This window comes from Cricetulus griseus (assembly GCF_003668045.3).
Source record: "Cricetulus griseus strain 17A/GY chromosome 1 unlocalized genomic scaffold, alternate assembly CriGri-PICRH-1.0 chr1_1, whole genome shotgun sequence".
Taxonomy (NCBI): Eukaryota; Metazoa; Chordata; class Mammalia; order Rodentia; family Cricetidae; genus Cricetulus; species Cricetulus griseus.
The window spans coordinates 103,638,636-103,660,003 of NW_023276807.1; the positions used below are offsets into that span (position 1 = coordinate 103,638,636).

Sequence of the window (21,368 nt, forward strand, 5' to 3'; positions counted from 1 at the left end):
GGAACAAAGAGGCTTTGTAGACCCGCCTGCCTCTGCCTCCTGAGCGCTGAGTGCTGGAATTAGGCACGTGCCACCATCACCTGACAATGGAGGCTGTCATAACAAGCACTGAGGCATGGCAGGGGAGACAGGATCAGACACTCCAGTTTCCCTCCAGAACCCATCATTACAACACACAATGCACCCTTGCTACATTTACAAAACCATTTATTTTTTGAATTTTTTCCTCTTCAGAGCCTTCCATTCACCTTCTTGTGTGGCCAAGCTGTTAAAAAGCTGCTTTACTTTGCGCTTTCTTTCCGCATCCCTAAAGAAAAAAAAAGCAAATGTCATTTTTGCATCAGTTTTCACGGTATCTTGGTGCTGTTCTGTTTGAACACTAACAGTTCAGAACCATAACACTCAGCTCAACCCTCAGCCTTGCCAAGGCTGCCAGATACCAGTGCTTAGAAAAAACAGTTGCCTAAGTGTAGTGTCACCCATACACACAGTCCTTCCTCACCGTTCCATGATTTCTGAGAGCTGCATCCTGGCCAGGAACTGATTGTCCTTTCGGATCTCCCGGACAGCACCTTTAAATTCCCGCTTGTGTTTGTGGATTAGTCTTTTCCTTTCCTGCTCTTCCTTAGTGCTGCCTTGTTTCCGTCCAAACTCAAGCCTACAGTTAGAGAGTCAACAAGGCTATGGAGTTGAGAGCCCAGCCTGCCCAAGTGAAGCAGAAGCACTGCTCACCTCCAGCCCACACACAGTCCAGGCTTCCTCAGGGCAACCAACACTTACACTTTGACTAGCTGGGGGGTGAACAGCTTTAGCGGGACTGGCTTGCTCTTCTCACATATCAGTGGCTGGCAGTGCTGTTTTTGGCTTTCCATTTCTGACAGTATGCTTCGAGACAGCTCCTGAAGAACATGGTAATAGCAGGTGCTGTGACAGACATTGACAGCATGCCTTCAGAGGTCCTCATAGAGGCCCCACTTGCCACTGCTTGGTGCAGCTTGGCTGAGCCACCACACAGGGAACCACATGGGATAATGATTCCTTACAAACACAGTTGGGCCAGGGGTGGTGGTGCACACCTTTAATCCCAGCAATTGGGAGACAGAGAGACAGGTGGATTTCTGAGTTCAAGGCCAGCTTGGTCTATAGAGTAAGTTCCAGGAAAGCCAGGGCTATACAGAGAAACCTTGTCTTGACCAGCCCTTCCTCCCCCCACCAAACAAAACTGAGGTGGGCTAGTGAAATGGTTCAGCAGATAAGGCCTCCTGCCACCAAGCTGGAGTTCATTTCCTAGAAACTAAATTTTAAAGGCATTGCCCTCTGACCTCTATACATGTGCCAATGCAGGAACACTTCTACCCCCAGTGAGAAAGTTATAAATGTAAGGGTTTGTATCTAGAGAGTAGCAGATGGCCTTTCTACCAGGAAGACAGTGGCAAAACACCATCAGCCCAATTCTGATTAAACCACACAAAACTACCTTCCCTACCTAGGTGATCTGCAGTGTGTGGAGAACATGAGTGTCAGTATAATCAAGGGATGGCTTGCTCTAGTCTCTAGAACTTTAGTAATTAGGAAAGCCAGGCCTTCAAGTGGCACATCAATGGCAAGAGATGAGGGTATACTGTGCACAGGAATGATCAGCACAATGGACAAACAGCACACAAAACTCTGGGCAGTGGCCAGGGAAGGCTTGGTATGGAGTGGTGGAGAGTCACACAGCTGAGAATTCCAGGCAGAAAAAGAGCAAATGTGGACATCACCAAAATGGAGAAAATGCCTGTGAGAAGCCCAGAGTACAGGTGGTAGAGAGCACAGGGGAAAGTTACCCTGGCGTGTATTGTAGCCTGAGCTTCTGTCTTTTATTGTGAATGCAGATGCCACTGGGTGTTGGGTATGGAGGTGATTCTATGCCTTCTGCTCTGAGGAACCTGGGCTGGCATGTGGATGACTGATGATTTAGAGGAGGAGGATGGGGGCAGGAAGAACCAAGGGGCACAAAATAGTGAGGGAGAAGAGTGGGGGACACAAAGATGGGGGAGGGAGATGTATGTGGAAGAGCCTGAGCAATGAATGGAAGAGTTGCTAGATATGCTATGGCATCAAAAGCCTTGTTTAGATACATGGAGTTCTAATGGCCAAGTAAGGATGCCTCTCAGAGCTTATCATGCTACAGGATGAAGGAGCCACCCTCAGACACTGTGGGATAAGGTGCTTTGGATGGCCTGAAACCAGAGTGGGGCTAGGAAGCCTCTTTTTTCTCAAGACAAGGTTTCTTTGTGTAACAGCCCTGACTGTCCTGGAACTTGCTATGTAGACAAGACTGGCCTCTAACTCACAGAGATCTGCCTGTCTCTGCCTCCCAAGTGCTGGGATTAAAGGAGTGCGCCACCACTGCCTGGCTTCCTTCTCTTCCTTCTTTCCTTCCTTCCTTCCTTCGCTATAGACTCTTAATGTAATTTTATTTTTCATTTGCATTTATGATGTTTTTAAAAAGATTTATTTATTTATTATGTATACAGTATTCTGTCTATATGCATGAATGCCAGAAGAGGGCACTAGATCTCATTACAGATGGTTGTGGGGCCACCATGTGGTTGCTGGGAATTGAACTCAGGACCTCTGGAAGACCCTGAGCCATCTCTCCAGCCCACATTTATGATTTTGAAGCTTAAAAGTGATGACTTTTAAGCTGCAACTTCAATGACAAAAAAGACCCCTGTTTGGGGGCCAGCTCCCAAACAGTCGGAGACCAGAAAAAGGTGCCTAGTTGCCAGTAAGGCTCACCTGAAGGTCTTGAGGGAGGCTACAGTTCACAAGATGCTCTGTCAGGAGGGCTTGGTGGGGTTTGATGATGGCATGGAAGGAGGGCAATACACTGTACATGAGCACACAGTGCTTCAGCAGGGTCAGACATGAGGCCAGGCAGGATAGTCTGCAAGGGCAAAGGACAATGAAAGGGATCAAGCTCATCACTGATAAGGTCAACAATGCTGGCAAAGTAAAAATTCTCATCTACAGTGTAGGAAACCTAAGTGGAATCTCGTCAGCAGAAAGGCTAATGGCTCACCATGGTAGTCAAGACAATACTGTTTGCTGGAGAGGAAGGAGGCACAGGAAATGCAACAATATCTTTAAAAGTGGACTCAGTTTCAGTTCCAACCAAGTTAGAATACCTTCCAATATGTCCCTGGAGTATCCACACATACCTGGTATGATTGGCTTCAGTTGCTGTCACAGTGCTCAGTCTACTTGCCCAGTGCAAGGAGAGGCTTCCCTTCTGCCACGTGGCCATATCTGCTTTATCAGAGACCACAAGCAATTCCGAATTCTTCCCAAGTGCTCTAAAAGGGTGCACCAGAGCGGAACCTGAATCCCAAGCATGACAGGTCAGAAAGGACCCAGATATTACTGGCTTAGAGGGCCTACTCTGTAGTAGCTCAGCCTTTAAAAGTTGTCTCACCAAGCTGCCAGATCTTGCTAGATACCAGTGAAGCCTGGGCAAATAAGCATTGAAAGAGTACCTCTTGTGGAAGCTCCAGAGGGAATGGGTGAGGCAACACACCTAACTGTGGAAGCTCCAGAGGGGATGGGTGAGGCAACACATCTAACTCAACCTGGAAGCCCACTAGCAACAGACTTCCTATGGCCTTCTTCAGGTTACATATAGTTTAGTTTAGCCCTTAGACCACAGAGAAGTTAGGCATAAACAGCACCCTTACAGATAAATGAACTAGAGAGGGAGAAAGCAAAAACAGATGCCAAAACCAAAATAGAATAAGGAGTAGCAGTAATGCTGGAGAGTGGGCAGGTGGGGAGAGTTCACCAGAGGTCAGAGCAGGCTGAGAGGATGGACAAGATGGGACCTGAAAATGTACAGCAGTTAATGACAAAGGCCGAGGAACATGGTGGGAGACAGTTCAGGCATGGTTAAATGGAAGAAGCTGGGACATGAGGGGCAATTGGATGGCCACCTTGTTCCAACCCCAACCAGGACAAGGGACCACCTCCTAAATCCACTGTAGTACCTGCACTTTCTACTGCAGCATTCTTTACAGGAACTACAACATCTGTGACACGTCATGCTGGATGGTTTGTTCTTAACCCAAGCCTGATACCCAGAAGCAGGAAGTGTTTGGAGAGCAATGCCATAAGGGAGCTTTGTGTAGGAACATCATGTGACAGGAGATCCAAAAAATGGTGGCAACTGGAAGGCTGAACTGAATAACTCACTGGCCATGGCTTCAGACCAAGGCCCCTGCCCGCTGGAACACTTAATAACACTACAGCACCTTATCTCAAGCTGTGCCTTGTTTCAGCCTGAAGGATGGACACAGGCCAGTGAGCATGCCAGGGGGATCTGGAGGAATGCACTTGGCACCATGGAAGTTTCATGAAGAGAGGGAGAGCAGGGACAAGAGAAAGAAATCAGTTAAGATTATCCAGTACTCTGGCTCCCCCTAGCTCTCCTTCCTAGAGTCTCAGTTTAAAGAAAATACACTCAACAGTGCTGGCCAGTAAAAAGAAAGCTGGGTGTGGTAGTGTAAGCTACCTGGGGGGCTGAGGCAGGAATCATTTGAGCCTAGGGATTTGAGACCAACCAGGGAAATAGAGACTGTTTTTTTTTTTTTTTTCAAATAAAAGGCAGGTTTCTTTGGGTAGCTCTGCCTGTCCTAGAACTTAGTCTAGAATTGGCTGGCCTTAAACTCAGAGATCTGCCTGCCTCTACCTCCTGAGACTAAAGGCATACGCCCCAACACCTGGCTGAGACTGTATCTTAAAAATCAGATGGGGGGAAGGGGCTCAAGCCCTATTACCCCTTCTCCCTAAAAAAATGAAAAGAGAAAGGTAAGATTAATTTTCAAGATGTATTTAGTCCCAAATATTTAAAGCTCCAACTCTTAAAATTTGCTGAAATACTTATATGGCTTTGGCATCAGCCCTGGAGAGGTGAACACTCAAGTGTGAAGCTTTTATTTAATGTGTGGGCTGTGCACATCCAGATAGAGAAAGACAGTTGGTGCCAGGATTAAAGGACTTCAGAGTGTTTTTGCAATGTTCTCTCAACTTTCCAGAATGGGTATGTAAATGCTTAAAAACAAAACACTGATGCATATTTAAAAGTCTCCATAAATCAACTCACCTTGGCTCTTAGTGTTTGGAGTTGCTATGTAAAGAATCCCAAGAAGAAAATTTAAAAGCTCAGGGATGAACCTCCGAGACAGGGCCACATAGTCCAGGAATAAGCAGCACACAAACAGGCCTTTTATCACATCTTGTAGGGACAGGACGGGACACTAGGAAGGAACCCACAGGGACAGTTACTACTCTGGACCATGTTCTGGAATAACACACTTGGCAGACAATACCACCTCACTGAGTATCACAGGAAGCCCTGCACCCTGATAGAGAGGCTGATTATGAAGGCAGGCTACCTGAACATGCAGCATGGTAAGCAATGTGCCAATACAGGAAGGAACAGTCTAAATACAAATCCAAATGGGAGATGGACATAGCCCCCATCAAACTGTCCTACTATTAGGAAGCTTGTTTTGGAGTCACACAGCCCAGATAATCTCGTACTGCTGATTCAACCTTCTGCCCCAACTCTCTCTACCCCACCCCATCTGGAATAGTTCATGCAGGAAGCTCTGGGAGTGGGTTTACGTTGCTGTCTGACCTTGCAACTCCTGATCCCCTTGGGTTCTCATAGGCCCTTTAAAATGAGCAATTTTATGCCAAATCTTAATGGTCTATAGCTATAGTCTTATTTTGTTGTTGTTGTTATTTTGAGGCAGGCTCTTAATACTGTTCAAGCTAGTCTTGAACTACTGGATTCCTGTCACTTGTAATTGTGACCACAAGCTGTATCACTGTGGATGTGGAAGTACACTCTTGTTTAATATAGTCCTGAGATGTGGGGCTGACCCCACTAACCTTTGGAAGATGGGACTCACCTTAGTAAGCATCTGGCTCATGCACATCAGGGCAGGGGTCACAACTGGATGCCAGAAATCAGAAGTTGGAAATAACAGCCCGGTGATTTTCAAATAAATGAGCTGGAAAAAAAGTGTTCCAGTACAGATTAAAGGTAAAGTGATTTTAAAAAAGGACCCATAGCAAAACTGATCCTAAAAGTCCTAGTGAGATACAACAGGCATTGACAAGCCACCACACCTCACTCTACGGCAGGGCCTCCCTCACTACCTCCCAGGACACACTAGCATCCCCGTGCTTTCCACCATAGAGCTGGGTTCATTTGGAGTGTGCAGGAGGATGGGGCTGGTCTGTGACCTTGACAGGGTCCTCAACCCTCACCTCTAGATTGCAGAACTGAGGCTTCAGGGTACCAAAGCTTGGGACAGTGCTTGCCTGCTAGATATCAAGTGATGCCCTGCAACTGCTTGGAAGGAGACAGCCACATCTCAGTATACAATACCTGGCCTGTAATTCTACTCCAAGCACATGTGAAAGCAGGAACAGCAAAAGGCACCAAAAATCCTCTAATGCACAGAGATTTGTCAACTGATCCAAGCAAACTTAGAAACCAGCAGGCACACACTAGTAGAACTCACTTCCTTCTGGTCAGGCAGGGATTCTCATTACTGAAGAATGACTAGAATCCCACCCCAACTTGGGAGTTGGGTTAGGAAAGCCTCACTGTCTCCATGGCCTGGCAAGCTTCCTTAACGTAGCAGCAAGAGAACCACAGTATGAGCTATACAGCTACTACTATGCTGGCAGCTGTGTCCTGGGCACCTTCAGGGTCATGTAAAGTTTAGTGTATCACAAACGTTCATATTAGCTTATCTGAGCAGCTATAATTAATACCTCCCCAAACAAAAAAGATGCTGAGAGGATGAAGAACCCACACATGACCATGCAGTTTGAAAGAACTTGGGACTTAATCCCAAGCACCACTCTGATGTCCAAAATTGCAGGACTTCTCATGGCACTCATCAGCAGGAAATGAGCTCACAAGGAGGCAGAGACTGGGTCTTTTGGCCATGGCTCTAATCTTAGTGTCTACAATAGAACTCAATAGTCTTGACTTAAACAGGTGAGTATGTAAGAAGTGTGCTGGGGAGGGTCAAGAAGACACACCTAACTAGTCAGCTAACTCAGACCAGGTATCTTTCAGCGTATAAAAACCATTAGCAAAAACTTAAAAATCTGTGAATTGCTGCCAATCCATTTCAACACAAACATCAGAAAATGAAGTAGCTAGCACTTCTGAGTATTTCTTCAAAGGTACTAATTCAGATAAAAATGAAGCACAAGACTATGACAAAACTTAAAATCTCAGAGACTTAAATATTTCTCAAATTTTAAAGAACAGAATGCAGGCTGGGGTCACTCTGTAAAAAGTGGTTTTGTTCGCCTTAAACTCCATCTTTGCCATTATGATTCAACATAGCCCCAGTCACAGACTCAAGTCAGAATTTTTCTATACATTTATCTTTAAGAATGAACTTTCCTCTCATATCATTCTGGAAGGTCTATTAGGGGTGTCCAAGCTTTCACATTTCAACATGACACTGTGATGCACAAATGTGTTGAGCCACACTCATGCGTAATCTGGGATGTACAGGCCCACAGGTTGGACACCTGACTAAGGGACAGCCAATACTAGCCACTCTGTGTGATGATAAAATAAACTTGATTTCCAGTGGCTGAGAAGAAATGATCTGATGCACCCTGTCCCTGCTTACCACATCCAACCCTGGAAATAATGCCCGGCCTTTGGTCTCAATCATTTCTTCCATCTCATGCATGGCATCACGGAGAACAAATTTGATGGAGTCACTTGCAGATTCAGGAAACTTTTGGCAAAGATTATATAACTGCCTGTTAAACAAAAACATAATAGAGATGACTTTAGAGAACAAAGGCAAAAAAAACCAAACAACAAATCTAATAAACTTTCCTTCTACAGTCGCTTGCTAACTCAGCAAGGAAGAATGGGAAGCCTATAGATGAATACACAATTCTGTTTTGTGGTTGCTGGGTAATGAACCCCATTTCATGCATGGCAGGCAGTACTCTACGGATGACCTATGAACCCAGCCTGATGAATCCACTTTTCTTACTACCAATGGCTGACATTTCTTGTGGTCTAGGCAATATTTCAAGTGGCATTTTATGACAAAAGATACTATTTTTGCCATTTCCTAAAAACCCGGTCACAGTCTTTAAGTAGTGGTGGTAGGAGTATGTGAGGTGCCATGGCTGTTTATACTATCAATACTGTTAGGAGCATATTCTAAGGGTGGGCCACAACACTTCATGCATGAACTTATCTTCTCACAAACACTGTGTAAGAGCATCTTTCTGCACATGCAGCTAACACACAGGCTCATTATGCAGTACAGGTGGAAGTGGCTTGAGAGTGCCTCCTCCAGGTGCAGATTTTCACTGATTCCAAATCCAGTACACAGCTCCTGACAGAAATCTCTGTTCCTTCTGTTCTTCCAGTCATTGCATAGGGAGCAGGAAACTACCACAGGCGTGTTACAGGTTGTGGTAAAGGCCAGAACCTTCTATAGGACAAGTGGACATGCTTCCCTAGCAGGCACCCTCGACTCAAGCAAAGCACCTCCTGTGTGATTCCAGTGAGGCAAGGACTGGTGGGTGGCAAAGCATCCTTCTAGCATGTTCCCAAATAACTCTCAACCCACCCGGAGCTTGAGGCCCAGTGGGAAATGAAACAACACACAGATGAGTACCAATGCTCTAACTGAAGGGCTCACTAATTTACGATTATCTCATCCCTGCAGTGTTGTGTGTCAGAGGGAAAGCTGTGGGCAAGTCATGGCAGGGGGTATGTGCTGTGGGGCCTATGTATAGCTCTAGGGACAGTCACCTGCCTGCTAAGGTCACACTAACACTTGACTGCCACAAAGATGCCAAAATATGTATTATAACATTAGGAGAAGAACTGTTTAATTTAGCTACATATTCCTAATATAAACATTTTTACTTACACAATCAACTTATCGATGGTCTCAAGGTCTGGTGTACTGTCTGTAGCCAAATCTCCTACGTATTGCAAAAGGAAGCCAAACAGTTTCTGCAGGGACATGGATTGGGAGATCACTCAGTACCAAATACCAAATGCTAAACCATAGCCTACAATTCCCAGAACACCTGCATGCTGGCTGGAGCCCACTGGGACAAAGGACTTCTTCAGGAGAATAAACAAAATGCCAGCAAAAACATGGCTAGAAATTGCTGGACATAGATGAGGAAAGAAAAGAAAGCTAAGGATCAGGCACATTCTTTATAGAATGGCAGACCATGCATATTTTATTAAAACCATAACGAGGAGCTAGGCATGGTATCACATGCCTATTATCTCAGCACTCAGAAGCTAAGGCAGAAGAAGTTAAAAGCCATCCTGGGTCACAAAGTACCAGACTCTGTCTCAAAAGACAAAACAAAGCTGGGTGTGGTGGCAAGTGCTTATAATCCCAGCACTTTGGAGGCAGAGGCAGGCAAATCTGAGGCCAGTTTGATCTACATAATGAGTTCTGGAGATCCAGAGATATACAGTGAGATCCTGTATATGGAAGAAGTGACAACAAAACAAATGAGGAAAGCTGCAACCTTGCACTGTCTAGATTAAGGACGTGATAATCACCCTGAGGAACAGAGCCAGTAATAGCAACTCACTTTTTCAGTCTCTGCCACTTGATGGCTGTGAGTCTAAGTTTCCTGACATGTGAAATGAGGGTAGCAGGGCTGATGTGAGGTGCTTGATGCCATGGGTAGCTTTCTCCACCTCATTAAGTGCTTCCCAGTGTCACCACAGTATTATCAAATGGGAGGCAGGCCCTGAGCAGACACTCTGTCCTGTGTACAGCAGACACCAAGACAGTCTGTACTATGTACCTCCAAGTAAGTTTAATACCCACAGAAACAAAATCACGCTAATGCTCCAATGCCCACAAATTTATCCCAGCGTACTTCTAATTTTGCTTTGTTTCCGACTGCAAGACTTGGATGGTTGCATTTCTGAATTCTCTCCACCACCAAAAGCTGCTCTTCCATTGATCTTCCTGATAATAAAGACCTTAGCTCCTCATAGGATTCAGGAGCTATCAAACAAAAACAAAACAAAAAACACATTTCATAGTTAACCTTCAACAGAACCACAACCCACATGTCTACTTAACACAGTGCAGGCATACTTACTTACACTTTACAAAAACATTATTTAACCTAAGTTAATAACAATAAAGCATTTGTTTAACCTCATACATATCTACTCTTCTCCAAGGAGTCTGACATTACTTAAATGGCCTATATTTGACTATCATGTACCCAAGGACAGCCACAAAGAGAAGATGACCCTGGCTTTCATCAAGCAGGAACCTGAAGATCCACAAACCATGAGGCATCTCTGTGGCAGTGCTGGTTTCAGTATAGATACATCAGACAGGCTTGGAGCACAGTAGTGAAGCAAATCTATTTCCAGAGACTGACACATTAAGTCTGGTCCATGGAAGCCAGTTCTAGTCATCAGTTATCTTTTCTGGAAATAACCTTCAGCCACACAAGTCAGGGTTGCTTGTTATAACCGGAGAGTTTTTCTCTATGAACCAGATCAAACACCCTATATTTGATAGAAGATATTTGTTGTGGTCAAATAGATCGTGCAGGTGTAACACCTTTGTACAAAAGGGATCACATCCTGCTGCAGAAAGGTACCTCTTCATCTGTGTGCAATCATAGAACTCTGGGTGGCTATAGAACCAATGTGAAATTGATGCTATTATGGGGACCCACAGATACCAAGAAGAATGACAACTTGTGCACACAGCAAAGATGTTACAAATGGAAATGTGACCATGCACTCACAATTGCATCCCCGGAAGGGAGACTAACAAGTACATACTTTCAGGCTGGAGAGATGGCTCAGAGGTTAAGAGCACCGACTACTCTTCCAGAGGTCCTGAGTTCAATTCCCAGCAACCACATGGTGGCTCACAACCATCTGTAATGAGATCTGGTGCCCTCTTCTGATGTGCAGATATACATGGAAGCAGAATGTTGTATACATAATAAATAAAATCTTAAAAAAAACAAAACAAAAAAACAAGTACATACTTTCTTGGAAACAAGAAAACCCAACAAGGCTGGTGATTGAACGGCAGCCCTGAAAACAGAACAGAGAAAACAACAGTGTGTCTACCTGCAAAGACATAGGGCAGCTCAGCTCCAGCAGCCTTTTGAACCTTCTGATCATCACTTGGCAATTTCCCCCAAGGAGTCTGATGTTGCTCTTTCTTTGGCTTCTCATTTTCCTCCTCACTCTCTGTATTAGACTCCAGGTCCGAGTGGCTGTCTGAGCCATCGCTTTCTTCTGTGTCCTCCCTACTCTCATCTTCACCCTCTTCCTCATCACTCTCATCTTCATCCTCTTTCTGGTCACTCTCTTGGCCACCTGCTTCCTTGCTCTGCTCCTCCTGGACATTTTCAATGTTCATCTTCCCATCCTAGGAAAAGATCATGGTAACCAGTCAGAACATTTTGCTGCTACACCAAAATACTACACCTATGTGTAGTACTTTCTTATCTGCTTGGGCTCTCTTGCCCCCTTCTTTGAAGTATCCTAAGCCACAGGCTTTGAGGCTCTTCTTTAGTGCCGCAATGTGGTGCTGTGAGAAAGGAGAGGACTATTGAGAGATGGGGCCTGGAGGGAGGTTTTTAAATCAGATGGACTTAGCATAGTTTTTACTCCCAGTTCTTGGGAGTTGTTAAGAAACATGCCTGGGCCTTCTCTTTCTCTTGGACTTCCTGCATGGCCACATGGTCGCTTTCTCATGTATTCCCATCACTAAGGCCTTTGCTTTGCCAGGGCTGGGCAAAAGGTGCCATCAAACCCTTAAACTTCTTTACCCTGCAGCTGGGACACTGGGAAAAGTTTAGGATTTGCCAGAGCTTGTGGAACTGAAATGTTGACAGTATCCAGTGGTTGTGAGGGTTTACAGTGTCCTCCTACCAGGGGTTGGGGGGGCTGGAGAATAGAGAAGACAACAGTGGCTTTGGGGCAGGACCTGCTCTGTAAGTGGGCTTTTTTTAGTGTGCTTTTTGATACACCCAGTTTTCCATATTAGGCCCTTCTCAAAACAGTAGGCCCACGTATTTTCCTGTCCTAACCTTTGGCTAATACACAGTAAAAACACTTGTACCAGTACCAAGGATACTGGTATATACCTAACATAGACAAGGCCCTGATTCAGCCTCCAGCAACACACAAATAAATGGTACCTAGAAGCTAATGAATAACTCAGAAATATTCATGGTGGCATATCCCTCTAGTCCCAGCACTTGAAAGGCAGAATTATGTGTTCCAGCCTAGCTTGGGCTATATACACCAAGAGCCTATCTAAAAAACAAACAAACAAATCAAATCAAAACTCAGTAACAATAGTAATTCTTAAGCAGAGCTCTAACCATGGGTTAGCTCTGTCAGTGGTATACTGAATTTAAAAAGATCACCAATTTAAATACATTAAAAATGCTAGATGTCAGCAACTGAGAAATAGCAAAAGCCTAACCTGTGTAGCTCTGTCCCAACTTCTTCTCTGGACATAAGGACAACACCATTGTTACCATCTTCTCTACAAAGTCTGACACCTGCCATGGCATAAATATACCATGAAAACGTGACAGAAATTGTTTTAAAAAGTTTCAATTTTCCAGCTATAATATATCCTGAATAGACAATGTGGCTTTTAAATTAAAGGTGTGTGTGTGTGTGTGTGGGGGTGACAACTTACTTTGTAAGAAAGCAAACGCCTATCATCTTTATCTAGTATAAATCCATCATTTAAGTCATCTGCTGACATATGTTTTGGTTTCCTTTTATTTTCATCTTCATCTTTTCCAAGCATTCTTCGAAGTCTCTCAGCCTAAGAGGGTAAGAAAAGAGAAGCCACACTCTCAAATCAAATCTAACTAGAAACATCCAGGGTATAGAAGAGGTCTGTGACACAGCATGTTAAAAATAGCCAGCTGTAGAGTATTTTTCTATTTTATTTGGTTAAACACAATAAAACTAAAACCTGAATGTATAGGTAACAGTTTAGAAAGAAATGTATTCACTATAGTGCCAGCAGTTGTTTGTGAGAGAGAAGTTAAAAAGACCTTAAACACTGTATTTTATTTCATATTGTCACTTTTATAAATGAAAAAGACATTTGTGTCTATCAATATGAAGTTAAACACAGCACACTTCAGCCCATTTTCAAGATAAAGCAGAAAAACTTGTAAAGGAAGAGTCAGCACTTAGGCCTTACAGGAGGGAGCTGAGCCTCTTGGGTGTCCAGCTGGGCTGTCCACTCAGTTACAAATCACCCATACCTCCAATTTCTTGAGCCGCTCTTGCTCCTCTTTTGCCAATTCCTCTTCTGTTTTCATCCTGTTAGAGGGCTGAGCCTTCATTTCAAAGCCAAGCTCACGAACCATTATGTCATATGCATCTGGCTAAGGTAAAAATAAGATGTTTTTCAAGATTTTTTTTTTTTTTTTTTACAAAGAGTAAAGAATAATTTCATTAATGACTAGACACCATTATATAAGGAAGGGGACAAACCATGCCTAAGTCTTTTTTCCTACACAGAAAACTGTTCTGGGGGCTGGACAGATTTGCTCAGTAACTAAAAATACTTTCTGCAAGCCGGGCATGGTGGTGCACACCTTCAATTCCAGCACTCGGGAGGCTGAGGCTGGTGAGCTTGAACACTTTCTGCTCTTCTAGGCGACCAGAGTTAGTTTTCTGGCACCTATGGTCCACAGTTTCAGCTCCAGAAGATGCCACCCACTGCTGGCCTCCACAAGCATGTGCACATTAGCCCCTATTCCAATAAAAAACAAATAAACAAACAAAAAACTAATTGGCCCTAAAAACTGAGAAACAGGTAGACACGTGGGTTACATGGACATTTTTGCTCATAAAAAGGTATTCTTTTTTTGTTTGTTTTTTTGTTGACAATTTTCTGTGTAGCCCTAGCAGTCCCGGAACTCACCCTGTAGACCAGGCTGGCCTCAAAGAGTGGTGGTATATATCTGTAATCCCCGCACTCAGGAGAAAAAAATTATTCTTAAAGCATATTAGCTGCTGAGCATACTTGGGAGGTAGTGGCAGATGAATCAGGAGGTCAAAGTCACTCTTGGTTTGTTCTACATGAAAACCTACCTCAACCCCCCCCCAAAAAACAAAAACATAACCCAAAAACTAAACCCCAAACAAACCCACTCTACCCAAACTAGCAATATGTGCTTTAACAAAAATAATAAACACTCAACTGAGTATTAAGTCCAAAACATGAGAAATTATGTCAGTAACAGCAACTATATGGCTGACTAAGAAAGATACATACATGCCACGCTGCAATATAATCTGGTGAGATTCTATTTCTTTGGTAGAATCTTACTACTAAACAATTATACCATTTTTCAAAAGTTTAGGGGGAATGTAAAAAGCAACATTGTCAAGAGGAAAAGCAATTAAGCAAATGCATATTAAACATATGAATATAAGTATGTGCAACAGAAGTACAACTTTCCCATGTTTCTATCCTAAAATACTTCTCACCTGACAAATATTGTAATTCACTTAAAGTAGAGAAAGAGGTAACTTTGGGTCACTTCCATCCTATTTAACAAACATGAGATAAATTAAGTCAAAGCTGGGCACAATGGTACATGCCATTATTCCCACCCAGTAGGAGGCAGAGACAGGTACATCTCTGTGAAACTGAGGCAAGCTTGTCTACACAGAGAAATCTAGGCCATTCAAGGCTACATGGACAGACTCTGTCTCAAAAACACAAAACAAAACAAAAAAGAACTTTTTACTAAAAATAAGGCCAGCAAAATGGCTTAGTGGACCAAGTTTGCACACATACTAAAACCTGCCCTAACAGGAAAGAGCAAGCAATGCTGAAATGTCAAGTCAACAGACATTAAGTTCAGTGTTGCTTCTTGTGAAGGGTGCTGCCCACCTGGGGTTTTTCCTTTTTCTCTTTGTTTTCTGATTTCTGAGATTTACGTGACAGAAGAGTCTGGATTTCTTTCCAGTCTTGGTCTAGCTTCTCTGTGAGCTCAAGGTTATCTTCTCGTTGAGCCTGTCTCTCCCTCTGGGGAAAAGAAACCAGTAAATACATACCATACACCATTATTATTAGACTTCCATAAGTAGCCTGGAGTCATGGCTAAGAACACACAATGACCCACTTTATACCAAACATGAAATAAGGGACTAGAAGTGTCTTAAATGTAAATCTCTAAGATTGAATAGAAGTAACTTCCTACTAGTATGTATCCAGATGCTCTGAGCACTTTACTGCAAGTTTAATAATCAGTACTGTTTTGCAAATACTAAAGCCAACAAAACCCATCAGAAGTATATCCTCAATGAAATCTAGAATATTCCTTTTCAAAATGAGTGGTCCTATATTAGATTCAGATAAAATTAAATATAGCTGATAAATAAATGTACACATATTTTGGTGTTGTCTACATCAACCAGCCCACCTTCTCTTGCTTTGACTTTGCAATGAGCTCTTCAATCAGTTCTTTCCGTGACTTTGGAGTATCCCCCTCCTCACCTTCCTTCTGAGAGGTATTCTTGTGAACCCCACCACCAAAGTGGGAAGCAGTCAGCTCAGCTGGAAACAAATAGCAGAACATATTATGTAGCCCAGGCTCTAACTTTGTAACCATTTTGGGGTTGAATGTCAACATTTCTCCAAGGGAACTTTAAAATTTTTTTTATTTTTGTTTGTGATATGTGTGGGCATTGAGTGCAATGGTAGATTTCAGAGGACAACTCTGCAGTGCCAGCTCTCTCATTCTACCTTTATGTGGGTTTGGGGGATTAAACTCAGGTTCTCCAGCTTGTACTGTTTGGATGGAAGTGCCTTTATACAAGAGCCACCCTGCTGGTCCTCGCTAAGAATACTCTGGAGAATCCCACATCCAAGAAAAAATTCTCACAACTGGCATGAGGCCACAGGCACAATGATACTCAAGGAAATGCAAGATTAGCTGCTTCAAAAGACACTCAGACTCATTAAATCACCTACTAGCCATAATCCAAGGAAACAATATGCAGCTTTTATTGTTCATGTGTTCTCATATAACACCATCATATCCAGGTAAACAGGCTGGAACCAGAGTCCTAGAGGGAGAAGAGTCCACGAGCAACACGTAGAAGGCATCCCTGCCTCGTCCTACACAGACAAAGGCCCTGAGCCAATGGTGAGAGCAAGAATCATAAGAGCCCCTAATCCCCGAGAGCTTATCTTTTTTTTTTTTTTTTTTTTTTGGTTTTTCGAGACAGGGTTTCTCTGTGGCTTTGGAGGCTGTCCTGGAACTAGCTCTTGTAGACCAGGCTGGTCTCGAACTCACAGAGATCCACCTGCCTCTGCCTCACGAGTGCTGGGATTAATGCGCCACCACCGCCCAGCTTATATTTTCTCCCTCCCCCCAGCTTATCTTATCTGCCACAACAGAAGATAAACACTGCAGGAACCATCAAATATGGACTAGAAAGAATTTAAAAAAACAAAACAAAACTAGTTTCTCAGATGAGAAACCAGGGCTCAGATGTAAACCAATTCACTTAGAACAGAAAAAAAAGAGTGTTTAGAATCTTTTTCCAGGCTGGGCGGTGCACGCCTTTAATCCCAGCATTCGGGAGGCAGAGACAGGCAGATCTCTGTGAGTTTGAGACCAGCCTGGTCTACAGGAACTAGTTCCAGGACAGGCTCCAAAGCCACAGAGAAACCCTGCCTCGAAAAAACAAAAAAACAAGCAAGCAAACAAACAGAAAAAGAATCCTTTTCCAGCTCAGGTCTTATCCAAGAGCCCCCTAGAAAGCTTAGCCCTTATCCACACCTGCAGGCTTTAATCCCATATTCCCATCATACCCTTGGCCTTCTGAGCCAATCACACTTCCTGTGTGAGCTGCCACTTGGCTAAACTAAATTCTCCATTTGCTCCCTGCTGACATGGTTACAGATGATAGTGCAGTGGTGAAAAAAAAACATTATTTCCGAAAACAAAATTTCAAACTATGGTCAAGCATCTCTGGGTACTGAGAAGGAATGTTCCCTACTTAGAACTGTTCAGGAGCAATCCCCATCCCATCCCTTTATCACTCCATCCTATATTCTCTTAGCTACTCAATTGATGGCGTAAGTGAATCTATCCACAGTGTTACTTCCCCATCAATTTTTCTTACTTTATTAGATCACCCCTTTATTGCTTCCATGTTAAAACAAAACTCAACATTTCACCCTTTCTACTTTTTGGTTTTACAGTAAAGCCTCCAGAGTTGTCTGTTTCATCTTCAGTCTCCCTGTCTTCGGGCATTGCCCTGGCTTTCCTGTGGAGTCTTACTGACTTACAGGTTAGCTCTTAATATTGCTTGTATCAACAATGCTTGATACACACCACTCTCTCCAGAAAGTACTCTACTTGGCTTCCAGTCAACACGCCCAGGGCATCTGACTTTGCCCCTTCTCCAACTTTTCATGTTTCATCTCTATTTGTTTCGTGTGTGTGTGTGTGTGTGTGTGTGTGTGTGTGTGTGTGTGTGTGTGTGTGTCTGTGTGTGTGTGCGCACGCGTGTGCGTGTGTGTAGACCAGTAGACACTGGGTTTCCTCCTATTCCCTTAGGACAGGCTCTCTCACTGAACCTAGAGTCAAAGCCAACCTCCTACCAGCCTCAAGGGTCCTCCTTTCTTTGTATCCACAGTGCTATGCTCAGATTTTTTTTTAAGTTTTTAAAAAATTTTATTATTGAGCCAGGTGGTGGTAGCGCATGCCTTTAATCCCAGCATTTGAAAGGCAGATGCAGGTGAATCTCTTGAGTTTGAGGGCAGGCTGGTCTATACAGAGTGAGTTCCAGGAGAGCTAAGGCTGCACAGAGAAACCCTGTCTCAAAATAATTATTAGACTGCTTAAGTCACAGCACACAAGTGGTGGTCAGAGGAGTTAGTTCTTTCTTTTCAACTTTTACTTGGGTCTTAAACTCAGATTAACAGGCTTGAGGGACAATCACATTTTACTCACTGAGCCATCCTGCTGGCCCTACACCTGGCATTTCTATATATGGGTGCTAGGGATCCTTGTGCTTGCACTGTCACTGCGAGCCATCTGCCCAATTCATGACGCCTCTTTTCTATGTTCTTACTCCTTTGGTGGCCTTGTTCAGTCTCCATGTTGGCCTCTGGTTCTGATCTCTCTAGCTGCTAATGGGTGTTTAACTGTAAAGTTTTCCATAAGTATCTCACAGTCCTCCCCATTTCAGTCTTCTCAATGGATTAGGCCAACACCTTTACAGTCATCTCCAACTTGCCTTTCTCCCTTATTCATATCCAAATTACTAGTAAATCCTCTCAGGGTGTCCTATCCTATCGGATAATGGAATGCTGTGACATAAATGTTTCAGTGGTTACCCTTGTGAAAACCAAACTCTTTCCTAGAGCCCTTAAAGGCATCAATCACACACCATTGGAAATTTCTGAAACAAACAAAAGAACAAAAGCAAAAACCCTGTGGAGGTTATCAAGAGGCTAAAATATCCTTTTCTGGAGAAAGTCCAATAATGAACACACCGTTCCTTGCTCTAAGCTACCAGGTTTCTGTGGTGGCATCTCCCACTTACCAGACAATGTTCCTCGTTCTTCAGTATCATTGTCACTATCCACGATGTCATTATGCTTTTCGATGTCAGCCAAAGACTGGCCATAATGAGTCAATTCTTCATCTTCATTTAGGTTATAGATATTTTTTTTCTCATGATGTCGCTTGACAAAAACGGGTTAAAATCAGTTACCTAAAATTATTACATTTCTTTCCTAGAAAGTTAGTTATTTTCCTCTTTATGTGAAATATGACAGTACAAATCAGTCTAAAGACTATTCTGGATCATCTGAAAGATGACTGAAATATACACAGAACTAGTAGAGAAAAATTCTTAAATAAGTCACTGAACTAGGCTAAGCTACTGCTAAATTATTCCCATGGGCAATAGTCCTCCACTCACCTGTTCTCCATTCAACAAAGCTGAAGACAGGGCTTTAGCTAACAATTCCAGTAACTGTCACTACTCAACTGTTTGCTCTGGTTAATGTATTTATCTACTCATTAACTAGTATCTCTCGACAAGCCTAAGCTAAGGTCGAGCTTTTAACTAGTAAGAAACCTCCACGTGGTGGCTGACAACAATGCTTGTTACAGAGAAACACCCCTTTCCATGGATTGCCTTATGTAAAATTTATAGCAAAGTCCCCTCCCCCCATTTTTCCCATACCTGTTGCTCCAGAGCAAACCTCTTCATCATCTTTTCTTCTGGACTTATGTTGCTATTATACTCCCCAAAGCGTTTATCTGTAAATACATTGGACTTGTTCCTTTCTTTGTACTCCTTTAGTAAAGTCTGAGTTCGCTGAAAAACAGGTCACACATAAACAATTATTACACAAAGCTGTGATAATATTAACAGAAGAGGCCACCTGAAGGGGCTATGAAGTTGAGAACTGTACAGTATTATATTGAAGTTCTTAACGTGTTTTCATCAATGACAGGCTTTCCCTTGTAGTGAAAGAATTTTAAGAAGAGAAAAATCAACTGACAAGCAAACCAATCTCCTTTTTGCCATCTACTTGTCCATGCTGTAAGTTGTAGATGCTGTGTTACATTTTGGGAATGTTTATTATGGGCACAATTTACTTGGAAACATGTTTAGATCTCTTCCACAGGGAGGAGGAAGTTTACTTCTCATCGAACATATCACAGAGAATGTATGGTTGTGCTTTCATGTCTGAAACTGTATCACAAGTGAGTTTATCAAGTCAGAGCACAGACCACTCTTTACACCTTAAAAATACCATTTTTCTTGATATTCTAAGCACAGAACATAGCAAGTGCCTGTAAATTGGGTATCCTTCTTTTGTGGGTGGGGGTATCCTTCTAATAGCAGCAATAAACACATTCAGTATTATTCAGCTCTAAGGTTGAATACCCTAAGGCAAGGCAAGGCTTAAGGAGCAAGGGATGGCATGGCGTCAAGAGACCTGAGCTGCTATAATATCAACTTTCATTCTTTGCAGAGATTTCTTAAAAATAAATAAATAAAATAAAATAAAATAAAACAGCCTCATAGCCCACGCTGGCCTGTGATTTTCTCTGTGGCCAAGGATGGCCTGAAACTTCTGATTCTCCTGTTCCTTCTCTAGAGTGCTAGGATTTCAGGCATTTGCCACCATGCCAAGTTTTTTGTAAGAATTTTTACATTTTCCAATAGATGTCATTTGAGAGCATTTATATATCAACCAATGACAAAAGTATTAGTGTAGAATCATCAAATAACAACAGGCCATTGTAATGACCCAATTCAGTGGCTTCATACATCCACAACTAATAAGATATCTTGTAGCCATCTGAAACCCATAATCTGACTCTAGATTTGAGTGTCGCTGCATTGTTTTCAGGATTATCTATGTATACTGACCGTGTCACACCAAGACCAGAGGGGCATGGAGAAATTAGGAAGGATAGGGGAGTTGTGTCTCTCATCCAGACACAGTCACTAACTATAGGGGCTGAGTTCCGGTAGGTAAGAGATCCTGGACCTCTGTCGTCTCACAAAGGCCGGGTAGGTTCAAAGTGTGATCACAAAATGCCACCAACTTTGATACTTCCTAGCTAGAACTTGGCAAAGTTCTTAATCTCTCCATCCCCTGTGGCTATATTAGTAAGAGGAAGTAGTCACTTTCTTCATGCAATCTCTAAAAGCGCTTTGAAGTAGCACTTCACTGTAGTACAAGGAGAGTCCCAACACCATCGCTTTCTAGTTGTGGCTCAGTTTCCAAACATAATTAGAAAGTCAAAGCTATGAAGTGTTCCATTATAGCAATAGTTATTAAGGCAGTCTCCAAGAAATTCGCAACTAGCCATTGGGGAAGCCAGATCCTGGCTTACCCTTACCTTTCGGATGGCTCGGGCGCGGGACACACCGGGCAGCCCCACATCGTGGCGCGTCTTCCTGCCGAGGATATGGAACTTCTGCCTGTTGACTTTCACTTCAAACGGGTTTGGGTTAGCCTTTGCCAGGCCTCCGAACGCCCCTGCGGGCGCTTTGTGAACCTGCCTCCGCGCCCCAGCCCGCTTCGCCTTCCCCATGGCATTCACTCTACCACACTTGGTAAGACAGTGTCTACAGACCCTCCAAACAGCCGCCGGTCGCCTCGAGAAACGTGTGCTGAAGCTGAAGAACCACGCCCAGCCTCGTCTCACGATAAATACGTCACGCCCGTACCTCGCGAGAAGTGCTCCAGTCCTGGTAGACACGG

General features: G+C 43.4%; 1 protein-coding gene across 1 annotated transcript; it reads right to left on the reverse strand.

Moving 5' to 3' along the window:
• Positions 1–190: 190 nt before the first annotated feature.
• On the reverse strand, positions 191–21,301 carry Nop14 (NOP14 nucleolar protein). Its single transcript, XM_027387139.1, has 18 exons — positions 21,004–21,301; positions 19,328–19,462; positions 18,680–18,821; positions 15,541–15,674; positions 15,009–15,143; positions 13,366–13,488; positions 12,783–12,914; positions 11,192–11,495; positions 9,964–10,094; positions 8,982–9,067; positions 7,710–7,845; positions 5,955–6,056; positions 5,141–5,294; positions 3,207–3,366; positions 2,785–2,932; positions 781–899; positions 503–658; positions 191–307 (listed from the first exon to the last, which is right to left on the reverse strand). The coding sequence occupies exons 1-18, from the start codon at positions 21,196–21,198 to the stop codon at positions 208–210; spliced, it is 2,592 nt and encodes an 863-aa protein (XP_027242940.1). The 5' UTR covers positions 21,199–21,301; the 3' UTR covers positions 191–207.
• Between the last annotated feature and the right edge of the window lie 67 nt (positions 21,302–21,368).